We start from the raw sequence: 16,483 nt of genomic DNA, 5'->3' as shown, positions 1-16,483 counted from the left end.
ATGAGAATGCAAACTTAAAATATGGGAGAACGTACCGCCACCTCACACCATAAATCTGACGAGATTCCGCAGTCCGGTTGCAGTGCTTGAGGAATGAGAAATTCGAGAGCCGTTTCCATAACAACATCACACTCCTTTCCCTTTTGAACCACAGTGACTATTTCAGGTGGGCACAGACGGGCAGCTCTTCTAAGAAGCCATTCCGTTTGCTTTTGTCTCCAAGAAACGCACCCAGGCAGCTGAAATTAGACGAAATGCAGGGACAATGGTAATCTGCAGGGACAACGGTGATTACTCATCGCTTGCCACAATATGCTATGACATGAACACATTGCGTAAGGGTGTCACCGCAGGCAAAAATGTGTTGATGGTCACCACAGAACAGGGACCTGTAATACAGTCAAGATTTTCGTTGATTTCTGTTACTCAGTCGGTCCCTGTCACACGCGACAATGGGAAACTAAGCTTTCACTGTCATTGGCGATAATGAGAATATGCTTTAATCAAGCAAAAGCTATTTATGGAAATTGCCAAATTTACTTGTCAAAATGACATCATGAGACATGCAGAAGTGGGAGACTGCAAGAAAGTTCGCAATCTGAGTATAAAGCACACAACTGCCATAATTTCTTGCGTATAATATGCCGCACATATAATCCACACCCCCATCTACGAACCGAGAAATAAAAAAAGGGATAAGATTCCCGCATATTTTCATGAACCTGCCTTCCTTAAATTACAGTGAAGCATTGACATGAAGCCAACTTGTTGTGAACCAAAATTCATGTATAACTCGCACTCCCGTCTTCAGCTCCGAATTTTCTGTATACAGTACACTCTCGTTAAACTTCAAAGGACCAGGAAAACGTGTTCTGTTTAACAGGAATTCTGTTTACTGAGAGATGAATAGGGGTTCAGGAATCAAGTACGGAACCAATCGTATAAGAGGCAGTTGTTCCATTTAAGCATCAGTTCCGTTTTAAGAGATTTCCATTTACTGAGAGCCTACCGCATTTTGAGCGAGTCATGCACAAGAAAATACAGTTGAGCTCCTTTATAAGAGACACACACCAGGGAGCAGTTCTTGTCCCTTATTCGAGCTGTCTCTTATAAGCAGGGTACCACATTCTGATTTTCTCATCAGCCTCTATTTCGATGTAGGCACAGTAGTGTCTCTTATACCCAATTGTCTGTTACATTTGTGCCTCTTTTTATAAAGGGGATCAACTGGATGGCATTTTTACATTTTGCCACACTTGAGATGCAGCAGTGTCTGTTTGAAAACCCGCAGCTTCAAGCTCAGCAATGTAATGCAACAGCCACTGCATGTGCAAACAAAATACCATATCTTGCCTTTTTAAGGCCGGAAGTGTGAGCGATGTCCGGCAGAAATGACTTCTGCAACTTCTCTCGGCACTCGGTGCGGCCACCATTACCAGATAGCAGGTCAAGCAAGTCCAAGAACTCCATCCTCACGAAAAAGTTTGATGCCAAAGCCCATGACAACCTGCTGAGACTACCACTCTCTTGGAACCATTTGGCCATGTCCGGCACGCTGCATAGAAGGATGAAACATATCTACTGAATGAGTTATGTGTCGAGTCATGTACAATAAAATTTAACTTGATGACAATGCACACAGTGAGTTTATGTACATGGCTAGATAATTTGGTGAGTAAAAAAAATCTGACACTTAAGCAATTATTATTATTATATTAATATTTATTTTATTATTATCGGTAGCGTAAGTGGTCCAAGGGCAACTAAGATCCCTTTACATGTATAATGAAGAGCAAAAAAGAAGTTGGATTTTTACCTATCGACCTAGACTACTAACAATGTCATAATTAGTCTTAATTAGCATGCTCCCAATTAGCATTGTCTTAATTAGCAAAGTCTCCTATCACTCTCAGTTCCTGTCCATTTCTTACTCTTTCTGTCTCTTTCTCTTCCGTTTCTCTTCTGTGTTTCTCTATTGTTTTCTTCAGGATACACATTGAAAAAAAAAAAAACGCCTAGATTGCACATCCATCGTGTCAACCTCAATGGGTGTGATGGCCACAGGCCTCATTATCCGCCAAATTACTAGGAGATACAGAAAAATGTACTGTATAACTATCCTAATTTTTTGACTGTACATCGCCAAGAGCAAACTGTCTTTATTTATATTCAATCCTTAGATGAAGAAGAGGACGAAGAGAGTGCGCCGGCCAAGTTATTGCGTTGCATGCGCAGGCGCAGCTTAGAAACGGCGGAATGAAAAGCTTAAACAGCTCCGCTGTTAAAATAAACTTCAATACTAACCACACAGTGTTGTTCCTCAGGAGACGATTAATGGCATGAAGGTGTGCGTGGGCACTGTTGTGAGAATTAGCATCTTTGAGGGCTGCAACATTTTCAAGCAAGAACACAACCTCTTCCCTTGTCGATTGGCAGAAAGAAGAGACGCACTTCGCGGCAAGCAGGCGCAGTTTCCATGACCGACAGCCCAGGTGATTACGTATGCATTGTTGAAATGGTGCCAGAGATTTTCTGCAGTAATAGAATACATACAAGTAAACTTAACACAACCTTTTTTTTTTTCAAGGCATTCTTTAATTACCTTTCGCTAGGCTTTTGTTTATTCTCACATCAACTATTGCAATATTACCTGGGGCTTTACATATAAAACACACTTGTTACCCATTTTTAACTGTATGATAGCACACTCTTTGCCTCATCAAAAAACCCGGCATACTTATTTAAAACTCTCGGTATAGTGCTAAACATGCGCGATCTCGTCACATATACCACTGCTTCCTTGATGTTTGAACTTTTACACAGGAAAATTCAATCAACCACAGTTACATTATGTCACTCTACATTGTATAATGAATTTGCCAGGCACTGCTTTCTCTTACCAAAAGTGTGAGCTAATTTGGTTATTTACCTTGAAATTTTTAGGCACTTTGAGTTGGAATAACCCAGGTTCTAATATTACATGTCTTCACTCCTTCTGTTTGCTTAAGACAAATCTAAACAAGTCAGTTAAACCTATGCAGTAGAAGCTCTTTAAACAAGACCTCAAGACACCGAGAAAGTGTCTTCCCATTAACAGAAGTTCCATTTACTGATAATGATGTGCAAAAATGCAGCGCTATCTGTCATACACCTCCTTGAAATTGCTAGATATGTTAATCATAAATAATAAAATATATCATCTAGTTTGCACTGCGGTATGGGGTGTAGTTGACAACTATCGGATAAGACCAGATTTTACTACTTTCTGTTTCAAGAAGGACCCAGAAAAGGTTGAAAAATAAACGACTTACTGCTCGAATTGGTGGCTTAATGATACATAAATAGTAGTATAAATAGTACACATAAACAGAACAGTACTGAAATTCCACGAATAATGTAAACCACTCCAACTTATTCGTATTAATCATCAGTGTTTCTTTTACCAACGTTTTATTCCACCTTTCATAAATGCACATCAGAATCCACGTCGTTATAGTAACAATATTACCACATCATAAATACATATTTTTAACTTGTTAATATCAGCACAAAACATTTAAATTTACTTAGTCATATGCAATAATCTGTTACACATATCAACAGAAAAAAAGACAAATGCTGCGACTCACAGTCCCTGTTGTCCAATGGCAGGTGGTTTAAGCCTTGAGAGGAAGTCAAGGACGAAGTACAAGTCATGGTCGTTTACGTTGGAGCCATCAAGTTTGTTCAGAAACAAGACCCGCAGATCCGGAAGCTTTGCAAACAAGTCCAATGCAGTCATAGCATCATGGCCAACGAATTCTTCTCGTGTCTTCTTTAGTCCCAGCACGCGCGGTGCTGTAACACCTAACATAAGGGGGGAAAAAAGAGGAGTGAGATGTGGAAATTATTCTAAACACAGAATGTAATTATTCTAAACATGTATATACATCAACAATACTACAATCCTTTCCTAAGCTGAGCAGGTACACTAAGCACAAAATACTAATGTTTACCACAGTGTGGCTTAGCTGAATACAATTTTATTTTTATCTGAATGTACCTTACATGGCCCCATGGGCATTGAGTAAGGGGTGCTTGACAGAAATTACATAAATCAAAGGTAGCGAATTACATTAAATAAGTGCAAAAGATATTATATAAAAACACAGCATTTTACACAAGAGAAGTAGTACAATAAAATGCTATAAAAGGTGAATGACGAGAACCACGCAAGAAAAGTTGGCATCAAGGAGTAAAATACAAGCTAATAAAAATAGATAATATAAAAATGCATAATAATATAGTGCATGATAAAATACATAAATAAATACATGTGATACAATGAATTCCATGGGATACAATGGGACCAAAAAAAAAGGGGGAGTGGGGGGGGGCTACAACATGAAAGCCATCATACATGTAACTGTGCAAGCAACTGAATGACCCCTGAAAACATCAATCACTGCATACAATAAGTTTAGGCAGGACATGATCTGCTGGTGATATGTGCATTAGGTGACTGCCGAAATTTCACTGAGTTAGTTTCCGCGACTATGGCATCAGGTAAGCTGTTCCACAGTCGTATGGCATGCGAAAGCACCGAATAGTTGAATGCGTCAGTGTTCCCGTAAAATTGCATGAAGCTTAGATGACTGTGTATTCTACGATAGGTGTGTGCTGATGTATGCAGGCTCAAGACATGACGGTCGAACTGGTACACGTATTTATGGAATAACGACAACAGACCAATATTACGACGATCACTTAACACCTCGAGGAAACGAGAGAGTTTTATTTGCGTCACGCTTGAATGGTAGTCATAGTTTTGAGCAATAAAGTGTGCGGCTGTGTTTTGGATTGATTCTAATGAAGTAATTAAATACTTTTGATGGGGAGACCAGATAGAAGAGGGAAGCTCAAGTTGCGGGCGAATGAATGTTTGAAAAGCAAGCTTGCGAATGAGGGCAGGCGAGTTTTGAAGGTTACGACGTAAGTACCCTAATGACCTGGCTGCGTTGGCACACACGTTAGTAATATGGGTAGTTCATGAAAGGTTTGGAGTAAGGGTGATGCCTCCGTATTTAAAAGAGAAGGCCTCAGATAATTTGGTGCTATTTATACTGTAGTTAAGTATGCCACTACGCAAGCACAAGGAATGGTGTACAAACTGTGAGAGAGTGGGCCCAGTCAAAGGACAGCATGAAAGTTTGTTAACAAATGCCACGATAGGCGTGCACGAGGTTTTCCATTAGGGGGAAAGGGGGGGGGGGAGTTTGACCTCATCGTCCCCTTCTTCCGCCCCCACATTGTTCAAGTCCGAAAGGAAACGAGCTCCGTAACGGATGCAAAAAAGTAAAATGAACCGATGACGTGCTCCTCACAGAGGCCTTTTCGGGGTAAAAATGGGAAGTAAACAGTTATTTGAAAGCGACATCAAGGGTCCTTGGCCGCCATTACCGTCAAAAAAAAAAAAAAAAACGTGCGTAGCCATAACCCTGCGTATTAAAAAATGACGTGAAAGGTCCGAACGAGTAATGGTAGGGGGCAGATTCGGCACCCCCTTTAGATAATCGGGGGGGGGGGGGGGACGGGGGGGCGGCCGCCCCCCCTCTGCCCCCTTGTGCACATGCCTATAAATGTCATATCTCAACATTTTACTAGTTTGGTCTAGTTTCTACTCGCTGTACTCGAGAAAAAGAAAGAAAACAAGTGAATGACACCTCTTTCATGAGCATGTTGGTAATATATAATACCAAAACACCCACGGAACAAAACTAGAGTTTACTGTTCTACTGCAGAATACACGAAAATATGTGATGCCCACCATTGGTATCTGTAATTATTCTGGTGTTCCAAACACAGACGCAAGTAGATAAGAAGCACATTTAGCTTCAACAAACCGCTGATTCCATGCAGGGGCAACACTTCCTGTCGATGCTCTATTGCAGAAAGTTCAAGCTTGCAGGTCAAGCGAGGAATGTGCCAGGAGTACAAATCGGGCATCAGACGAGTTTGTTATAACATTTCAAGTTATTGGCCGTACCAAATTGCACATAAGTCACTATCTGAGTGAATTTATTTATCAAGAATGAAGCCATGATCACGAAGATGCAGGCAGCTTTAATTTGGAACTATCGCCACCAACTTGCTCTTACCTATCTACGTCTAAATTCTATGTGTATGGATGTTTGAGCCAGTTGGTTAGAAGCAATTATTGGAACCACGGCACTGAATTGATGTGGACGAGAAAGATGACAAGGGGCCACATCCTGAGCCGGAGATAAGGGCATGATATCGCTTTCAATGAATGCTGATTGGCTTATTGAGCAAAAGAGGGCAAACAATCGTTTCAGTCGTTGGGCACGCGAGATTGTACATCACGCAAAGCGACACTGTGGCCGAAAATGATTGTCTTGGAATATGACCCAAAGATGAGCACTGGGACTAGCGTGCCTTTCTGCCATTGTTTTTGTCCACAACACTTCTGCGCTGCAGTCCCAACGATTATCAAACTTTTGTCTCCTCCTATCAGCTTTGATGGCTAGGGCCACACATTTGTAGTACTACATACGTAGGGCTAGGCTGGGGGTCAGCCATTTTCTTTATTTCAAACACCCAGCTGACTTCACAGTACCCATGTACAACCTTAAAGAAAGTGTTTGGAAGAAACGTACCGTAGAGCTGGTGTGCCGCGTTCCTCACGAGCCAGAATGGTGACGCCAAGCCTTCAAAGCAAAACCACAGAATGCGTCCGAGGTGCATCATCACCGCAGCTGTCAAGGTCGCCGAGCCAACAACTGCGCACAGAACGTGCAGTGCTTCTGCTTGGGGCAGATCTACTGTGGATGCAGAACTGCCGCGCTGCTCTGCGCACTCTCTGATGACGCAGCTCAAGTGATCCACAGTCCATGACATGCTACGCTAGAAAGAAATACAGAGGCAGCGAGAATGTACTTCCAGCTGCAGTTATTTTAATTTAATTAATTGCACAATTTAACTTAGCCCTGCAGTGCCCAATGCCCAACACAGTTGAACCCACATGCATCAAGAATCCACATATAACGAATTGTTGTGTATACTGAACAGTTGTAAAATCCCCTTGAAATGTATTCTATATATAAAATATTTTATATAATGAATTACCTATATACTATAGAACTTTTCGTGATCCCCTTCAGAATCGATATATCTGGGTTCGACTGTATTTACTAACTCTGAGCTTAATGTCTCAAAATGATGCCACTTTTTACAATACGCTACAGTGAGGTTGAGGCTGTTATGACAATTTCTTACAAGTGGCAACAAAGTGCATGACTAATTCGAGTTAATTAAAAATTTTCTTTTCATACATGCATTTGTCCTACAAATAAAACATTTGTTCCACATTTCAACACATTCAACATTAATATCATTTTTTTTTTCAATCTGTCTGTACATTTGCTTGCAACAAGACTTACCTTCACGTTTCTTGCTTCTCCCTCAAGAAGCGCTCTGATGAGTAATGGGAGACCTGCTGACCGCCTTGTGATAGAGGAGGATTTTGATCTTGATGTTAATGATGACAAAGCCTGCAATTCATCTACTGATGCATGAGTTGCTAACATAATGAAGAGCATATAGTAAACAGCATTTACTTAATAAATGGGAATATCTTATAAAAGTAATGTAGTGGATAGTTCTTGCTCATTAGAATAAAGGTTAAACAAAATATTTAGATTACCACAAAATGTCTAACTTCCTCCACGCACACTTTTGATCACTGCTAAAGCTGAAGGAGACTAATGTCATTCAACATGAATGTAATGCAAGACAAACTTTACCATCAAATGAGTAAGCTGTGATAGGAAGCCAGCACATTCATATAGCAGGTACACTACACAATTGCATGCACGGAATATGACGTGTGTCCGTAAGAAAGCTAGCATTCACACTACTGTCATGAAGTAGTAAACTACAGTCAAACTTAACCAGTCATAAAACTAATGACAACAGACCTCAGTTGCAAAAGCCCAATGAATTGGGCTGGCTGGTATATTACAGGAAAGTGGAGAAAACGTGTCAAACACAGGATGAAGTTGAAGGCACTCAGTGTACTAACAACTTCATCGTTCTTTTTATTACAGTTCATGGTTGCTTATAGTGCTAAATTTAAGCAAATGTCTTACAAAATTATAAATCTAGCAAACTAAATATCACCCCTGCTGATGGTGATGAACGTAGCCAAGTGCCAAAGGCATGAAACATCGTTAAAATTACCTTCATCAGTATGCTCCACAACACTACCGCAAGATCATGCGCATAAGGCTACCAGGGTATAAACAGAACTGATTATTTTCTTCATCAAGATACCAGAGATAAAAAAAGAAACATGGTCACATAAAAAAGATGGTCATATAAACACAACACTCACAAGCACACATCCTTAGCTTCAAGACTTACCTTTTTTACAAAATTGAATGGAATATCAGATATTTCTGTGGTTGTACTGCTGGAAAGAACTTGGCAAAGACTTTTCAAGGACTCGCAGCAGCTTTCAATAGCTCCCTAAGGAAACAGAAGTCAAGGACAGGTTTAAACGATAGAGGAAAGTTTCTTTTTAGTAGGGTCGTCAAATACAGTAATGAGCCACTATTTTTTTCGGTCCTTTCACAGTCTAAGTTATGCTTAGTTCGAAGTTCTAGAAGTAGTAGCAGTGCTCAAGGCTGCTATTCTAACGTGCTGTAAGCAATACAATACCAACCCATTATTAGGTTACCTTGCAACTGCTGGTGTACCGTGCCACATTACGCGTCAATTTTTTTTTATTCATGCAGGCAGACATGCTAATACTGTAATAAACATTTGATCTATTTCTTCATTATAACCAATCTAAGATGCTCTCCATAAATAGATATGCAACACTGATTCTTTATGTGAATGGCTCAGAATTCTCAGTGACCAAACACGCTTTCAAGAGGTGCCAAGTGGCAATACTAAACACATGAAATTTCAATGCTCATGCATTAACGTGCCACAACGACGAGTGTGTTGGGTGTTTTTTCATTACAGTGCTAATAGAATAAAACACATCAATTTGGTGCTAAGTGATGCTCATACTTTCGTTTCCACTGTCTTCAGTTCGTGTCGCATTGGTGTAATACTGGCTTGCATCAAAGCCAACATCAGCTTCAGTGGCCAGATTCGTAGCTACAACACGTGGTTATGTCAAGCAGCTGCGCATACCAGTTGCTATACTTGGAGTGTTGATGTCACATTTCAATCCGTGAGCACTTGACATCTACTATTTCACATAATTATTTTTCGCCACAAAACAGAGAACTAGTTAATTAAAAACCAATGCCACAGCATCAAAGACTAACTCACACGATGCCTGCATCCAGTCATGACTGCAACCAGGGCATCCACAATGTCATGGAGTGACCTGCCATCCAGTGCATACGATATTCCATTGTCCTTCAGTGAAATTGACGCCACAAGGTCCAACAGCGAACATGAGTTCTGCACAAGCGGTCAAAAGGAGAAAGTGCCTCTTAAGGGATCTTACAGCACAGATAGAGAATTAATGGTGAGTTTCAGTACATCGCCAGCCTGAGCACGTGCACTGCAGGGCAACGGCGTCTACCATGTTCCACCTGTGAACCCGTGCCTGTGCTTGCTGCAGCCACGTTATTCTGGCAAACTTCTTAATCTCATCTGCCCACCTAACTTTCTGCCTTCCCCTCGTGCGCTTGCTTTCTCCTCGAATCCAGTTGGTTACTCTATGAAAGGCGGTAATCTTGCATTTGCACTACATGCCCTGTTTTACCAGTAAGAACCCAATTTCTTCTTGATTTCAACTAAGATGTCCTCAACACCTGTTTGTTCCCTGACACACTCTGCTCTCTTCTAACCTTTTATGCATTTTGTCTTTGAGACTTTCACATATTCTGAAATACAGGATACGCGAGAGCCGTGCGAGAAAAACAACACTTGGGTGAGATGAAACAGTCCAGTGTCCCTACCCTAGCGACAACCCTCCCCTGATACACGCACATAAGCGTGCGTACACAAAGTTTATGATGAAGCCCGCAGCCACTTTTCTCGCATTATTTACCTTGATACAGTGCCAACAGAATGATGCCAGTCTTTCCTCAACTTGTTGCCACTCTTCTGACGTGAATCTGATCACTTCAGCCATCTCATGGTCTCTGATGAGCTCTGCGAATGCCAGGTTTGTGTCTTCGAAGGAAGGTGCTACCCTGTCTGCTGAACTAGCAGATGTTGCACCTAAAAAATACACATCAACCAACGTCTTATGTTGGCAGACATGCCAGAAGTATGCATGGCAACCATAGGAAAAAAAAAAGAACGAAGTTATACGTAAGTGTTAACAGTAGGAATGTTTGCAGTAAGCTATGTAGTATTGACGGATCTTAGCAAAAAACACTCCTGTACAAGTATTTCTCTTTTACCAGTAAGAACCACAGTTGAAAATACACTTCTGTGAAGATATACGTACATCAACTTTTGCAACTGCACTGTGATAAATGCTGGCAGGGTTGATGGTTGCAGTAAACTGAACACAAAAGCCACATTAGCAGTTCTGATGCGCTGAAGTGAAATTCCAGTTGTGGATAGCTCAGCAAACAAATAATTGATTCTTATTATCATTATACTACAGCTCAAGTACCGTCTCATTCTTTGCTGGTACAGTTAAACTTCTTTATAAGAGACACTGATGTAACAGACAAATGCGTAAACTGGTGGCCTACATTGAAATAAGAGTTGAACAGAAAATGGGAACACTGTAACCGGCTTATAAAAGACACCTCATATAAAAGACAAGAATTCCTCCCCGGTGCACGTCTCTTATAAAGGGGTTCAACTGTATGAATATACTCTTAATGGTAAGAAATAAATGTGATCAAGTTATAATTTTCCTCTTTGTTGAATTGTGCTTGGGTTTTCTGGGATAGGAGGCGCGAGTACAAAAATGTTCACATTAATTTAAAGTGGACAACAGGAACTTTTGACATTTGCCGAGAGCACTATACTGCACTCCACATATTTGCCTATCTAGTGGAAGCACAAACAATCATGCAAATATAAAGATGAGCTGCTAACTGCACACGCTAGGGCTTATTTCTGCACATAATTTCATCACATGAACCATGTCTACATTTTCAGTGTGATAATTAAACAAACAAACTGTCCTTGCGGATTGCTCTCAAAAATGACAACAGAGCCATCAGTAGGGCAATGAGCCTAACGGGAAGGCTAGTTGAACAATTATGAAAACCGTCAATCGACAACAATCAATGTGAACAGTCAATGTGATGGTTGCAATGTAGCATTGCAAAAAGGTTGCAAGGCATGCTGAGAGCTTAACAGCAAGTACTAACCGAGAATGTGTTGCTTGTCCTTTGGCACCATGACAAGGAGCGAGTGAAAGAGGGAGCTCTTAGCAAGACACAATGCCCTGTTGAGAATGTTGCAAATTAAGTTGCTGTTCTTCCCATCCACGCTGCAACCCTGCATGGCTGCCAGTATGCACTTCACATCACTTAGGCAAGTGACCAGGGTCAACAGCACTCCTGTAAAAAAGTTAAGTTGTAATGTATGACATACGTTCCAAAAATGTATGATTTTGCATTGTCTGTCTCAGTATTTGATTTGTCGCCTATGAAAGACAGCTTTCAGGGTCATGTGTAATCCAGTAAGAAAAAATTAAGAAAAGGTCCCAGATTTAGATACGCTTGCAAAGGACGAAAGCTTAACTCGTGCCGAGTGTGATAAATTAGCTTATAAATACTGTCGAAACTCGTTAAATGAAGTTACTTATGTTTCTGTGCTATTCCTTTGAGTCATTTCACAATTAACAAATGAACGACCCGACTGGCATAAAGTTCTTACTCTGCAACACTTTTCGAAGTAATCATCGAATGGCTTCTTTAAGGAGTTTATGTTTATTGCCTCACGAATCGACTGGCGAAAAAAATTTTTAGAATCCATCAAGTACGAGCAGAGTTTCAGGAATTTGTCGCCTGCTGTAAGCACTCTCTCGTCTCTTGTCCCAACGAATGCACTCGAAGCTAAGCAGAGAGGGATGGCGTGGGGGAAAGAAGCACATGACGTGCGTCACACGCACGTCATGGCCCTGAGCACTTTTTTTTTCAAACACATGGCTTACTTTCAGTATAATCACGAGCGAGCGCGTGGGCACATTGCGCCATCCCACGACAGTCGTGGTAGCTATGCAGCTCACGGCGCTGAAATCAGCCAATGGCTGTGGACTTTGGTTGTGGACTTGGGTTTACGGCTTCATTTGTCGAGAGAAGAGCGAGCAATTTCTATCTGACTTGGAGAATTAATCATAAATTCCAGGCCACGAGCTGTGCTATAGCGTTTGGCTCACATGTTCTCAGGAGCCTCGACTAACAATCGGCAGCGTTTTCTGAGCATGCTCAAAAAGTGTTGCAGGGCCCCTTTAAGGTCAGGTTAGCAATTCTTGGATATAATAATTACGGACCCTGCATATATTTGAAGAAATATGAAAAAAAAAAAAGATGTTTACCATGAAGTGGAAAACTCGCTGATGCAGACACTGGATCACGCTGGAATGCTAAGAAGGCATTTTCGCCCAAGCTACAGATTTCTTCTAGCTTTGCAACAAGCTGCCTTGGCTCCTCTTTCAGGCTGGAATAAAAAGAAACAGAAAGAAAAAATATCCACTAATCAAAAGCCACATTTTCCATTTCTACCTTCTATGCAACATAGTTTGTATATTTAGATAGTTTCATCCTCCTGCAATATCAATCAAGTCAAATGAATATTTTTATACATTGTAGCATGCATTGCTGTTGCTTTTACAACTGTTTCTACAGTTTCAAATATTTTATTGTTGCTATAGTACTAAACTGTTATCAGTACAGCTGTGCGAATAGCAAAATTTTGGGTGCGAAGCGAGTTCAAATATTGAAGTGTGAGTGCGAATCGAATAAAAAATTTTTTTAATATTTCTCGAATATTTGTAGAATATTTTTCGAATACTTCGAAGCGAAATTGCAGGAAAAAAAGAGAGGATTCCTAAGCATATTCTTATGAGATAGCAACATGAAAGTGTTTCTTCTCGCGAGGTTGATGAAGCGCTGGTGGGGTGGCGCTTAATAGTTGTCAAGAATGAGGCAATGTAGAGGCCGAATTGTATTTATGTACATGATTTGGTGCAACCAAAGTGTTGCCGACAACACTTTACACGTGATAGGCAAAGATGCCATTTCCTCAGCCTCTCCTCCTCTGTCAACTTCTGTGGAAGCCCAACTGACGTGGCAGACAAGGGTGTGCTCCCTTCTAGTCCGGAGTTCCAAATCTGCCTCGTAGACATCGATACATAATAACATCTGAAATTTTGGATGCTAAAAAGCTTCGGCGTCCGATTTTTCGGGCTTTCAGGTCGAAAACAGCATTAACTGAGCCCCCACCTCTGCCACATCTTTCATCTCCATGTTGGAACCAGCGTTTTCTTGAGTTAATACACTTGCGACCGTAGCGGAGCTTGAAAGGCAGTTTTGCCGCAATACAAGAGTGTAATGAGGTGAAGCATATTGAAAATCTAGGGGCCACTTTCAATCGGACGTTGACTGCCTTGGCTAAGTTCGACCGTAAAGGAGCTTGAAAGGTAGCTTTGCCGCAATACGAGAGTGTAATGAGGTGGAGCATATTAAAAATCTGAAGGGGTCACTTTCAATCGGACGTTGACTGTATTTGTTTTGGGGCAGTTCGAATAGTAAAATTCCAGTGCGAATCGAATCGAATAGCAAACACTATTCGAAAAATATTCGAAATTTCGAATATTCGCACACCCCTAGTTATCAGAGAAGTTTAGCTTGTTCGCTTGTCCATATATGCGTTGGAAATACTTTACTGCGGTAAACATGAATGGCATTAAACTGCTGGCTGCAACGTTTAGCGATGCTTTGTTTAACAAGATGCATGAAAAAGTTGTCACCAACATGGATGTTCTCTTTAAAGCAATGTAAAACAACGCAAAAGAGAACAAAAACAGACATGTTGTGTGTTGGGTTGGCCACAGCCAGGATGCTTACTTGGTGAGGCACAGGTGCAGAAGCAAGGCACCAATGGCATGGTCTTGGGGCCGTGGACTAGCAAGGTATTTGTCTGCAGCATCCTGCAGTGCATCCTGCAGTACATCCTGAAGATCTCTTCCACTTTCAAACAGCGGGCAGCCACGAGTGCTCAGGAGCCGAAATGCAGAAAGACGAACCTGAACGAAGCAAGGGCCTCAGTTTGTACCACGAGATAATTCTGTCACCTTGTGTTCTGTTCCCCACACTGTAAAGTTGTGCACGTGCACAAACATCTAGTGCACAAACAAGAGCTCGGCACTTTGAGAAATGCATTAAAAAAAAACAAAATGGGTCATTTTACCTCAAGTACGTTATGAAAAAGTGCTTTGAGAAAGGCCGCCCTGATACTCTTCTGCGTCGATCCCAGTTCAAAGCGACCCGTCTCAGAAGCAAAGAACTTCTCCAAGGTTTCTAGAAGATAGAAGATGGAAAGAACACACAAGATCAATTCTAAAAGCACCGAAAATAACATTTTCTTTCATATTCAAAAATTCAAGGATAAAAAAGGAGACACACTGGTAATAACCTGACTTCAGTTTGGACAGTTATATATACTACCATGACTTAAACTAATAAACATGACTCCTTCAGCAATCTATCTGCAATTATGCCTTGAACACTAGTTCTACAGGAGGTTTTCATGGCATGACAGGAAATCATCAATGTGCGGTAACGAACTGAACAAGAAGACCCACTTCAGTTGTAATTAGAAATACACTTGCCTCTTTTGTGTGTTGATCTTTGTTTCCCAGATGGATCCACTCGAAAAACATTTCCAACACATTCAAGGACTGACAATGACGTTATGGCTCTTTGGTAATTTGCGCCCGGAAATAGATTTTCCACAGCCATTACCACAAGTTCTTTGACGAAGCCTAAGGGCAAATGAAACATTAAGACAAGGTGTCATTTACACTGGTCATCTACAGTATGCTCTACAGAATGTGGCATTTGCAAGGTATGTCAATGTAAATGACTCTTCTCACTAAACTGCTGACACTACTTGCTGGTTTTCCCTGAACAATTATGTGCACAGATTGCAGCGATACTAAGAAAACAAAAACATAAAACTTCCTTAGTGGAAAAAACAGTTGTGCCATATTTATTTCACAGAAAGAAAACCATTCTGCATACTATTATCTCTGCAGTGGCATAATTAGTCCTTTTAGGTGTACTACTTGTTGAGCGAGTATCATAATTTACCAGTACAGCTTAGCTATTCTCCAGCATTCTTGCAATGATTTCTGAAAAGTTAAACCATGAACTCTAGCAGCGAAAAGAAATAATGCATAAATCGTAAAAGAAAGGCCATGGATTGACAATTTTTGTCCACGGCTTGTACAGCAAACAAGATATTGCACGTTTTCACGTCCCGAAACTGCTCTGAGGAAAACTGCTCCAGAGGGCTCTGGGTAAATTTTGGACATACCGAATTCTATAATGTGCACCTGAATCTGAGCATATTAAGTGGCGTTGCATTTAACGCCCCCCCTCATAATGTAGTTGCCGCTGCCAGGAATCAATCCCGAAACTGCATGCTGACAAAATCCAGTAGCTTAGCAGGTAAGGGTGTGACATTGCTAAACTTGAGAGTGCGGGTTCAACTCTCGGCCATGGCAACTGCATGTCAATGAGAGTGAAATGCCAGAACACCAGTGTACTTTCATTAGGTGAACATTAAAGAACCCCAGGTGGTCAAAGTTGATCTGGAGTCTCCCATTACAGCTTGCATCATAATAATATCGTAGTTTTGGCACGTAAAACAACACAATTACACATTTTCATTACAAATTTCAAGCTCAGCAGCAGAACACCCCAGCCCTGAGTCATCATGGCAGGTAAGTCACATAACTTTGCGAATATGTTACCAGGAATGTTAAAGGGGTACTGACACGAAAATTTTCAGTTGTTTTTTTTGCATCAAATGAAAAACAAGCCCTCCAGAACCTAGAAAATGTACTGGTAAGCACCAGTGCGCCCCGAAAAATTAATTCAAATATGTTTTTAAAAGCTGGTTTCGGTTCCTACTGTACCCTAATGTCATGACACGATATGAGCTTCCTGTCATGTGCTCACACAAGATATCGTGGCGTTTCCGCGACCGCTCCGTGGCTCTGTTGGTGATGCACGAGCGGCCATATTGAACGTCTCTGTACCTCACACCCTCACAACCAGTCATACTGGTGCGTGAAGTCACCAGAATTGACACTGTAGCCTGACGTTGCAATAGTGTCGATGTCAGTAGGTGTGCTACGCGAAAATCGACTCACACTTGCTCAGAGCCTTCTCTATATTCAGGAGATTTATATGGCAGAGTAAACTCAGCTTTGAAAATTAGTGTCAGCACACCTATAAGGTTCCTTTTTTTTTTGAGG

The 16,483-nt window shown here is 41.1% G+C and overlaps 1 protein-coding gene across 1 annotated transcript in view; it reads right to left on the bottom strand.

Moving 5' to 3' along the window:
• The window catches only part of LOC119374513 (thyroid adenoma-associated protein homolog), a 32,323-nt gene that overhangs the window by 8,438 nt on the left and 7,402 nt on the right, over nt 1–16,483 (bottom strand). Inside the window, exons 9-22 of the mRNA XM_037644644.1 lie at nt 14,831–14,983; nt 14,410–14,519; nt 14,067–14,245; nt 12,536–12,657; nt 11,364–11,555; nt 10,076–10,248; nt 9,346–9,480; nt 8,422–8,526; nt 7,440–7,550; nt 6,657–6,903; nt 3,630–3,846; nt 2,305–2,532; nt 1,354–1,555; nt 36–239 (exon numbers count right to left, since the gene is read on the bottom strand). Coding sequence (XP_037500572.1) covers nt 36–239; nt 1,354–1,555; nt 2,305–2,532; nt 3,630–3,846; nt 6,657–6,903; nt 7,440–7,550; nt 8,422–8,526; nt 9,346–9,480; nt 10,076–10,248; nt 11,364–11,555; nt 12,536–12,657; nt 14,067–14,245; nt 14,410–14,519; nt 14,831–14,983 — 2,378 coding nt within the window. The remainder of the gene's footprint in view (nt 1–35; nt 240–1,353; nt 1,556–2,304; nt 2,533–3,629; nt 3,847–6,656; nt 6,904–7,439; nt 7,551–8,421; nt 8,527–9,345; nt 9,481–10,075; nt 10,249–11,363; nt 11,556–12,535; nt 12,658–14,066; nt 14,246–14,409; nt 14,520–14,830; nt 14,984–16,483) is intronic.

The sequence above is a fragment of the Rhipicephalus sanguineus genome, chromosome 11 (genome assembly GCF_013339695.2).
Source record: "Rhipicephalus sanguineus isolate Rsan-2018 chromosome 11, BIME_Rsan_1.4, whole genome shotgun sequence".
Taxonomy (NCBI): Eukaryota; Metazoa; Arthropoda; class Arachnida; order Ixodida; family Ixodidae; genus Rhipicephalus; species Rhipicephalus sanguineus.
The sequence above is the reverse complement of the archived record's forward strand: the minus strand, read 5'-3'. Positions and strand labels throughout refer to the sequence as shown.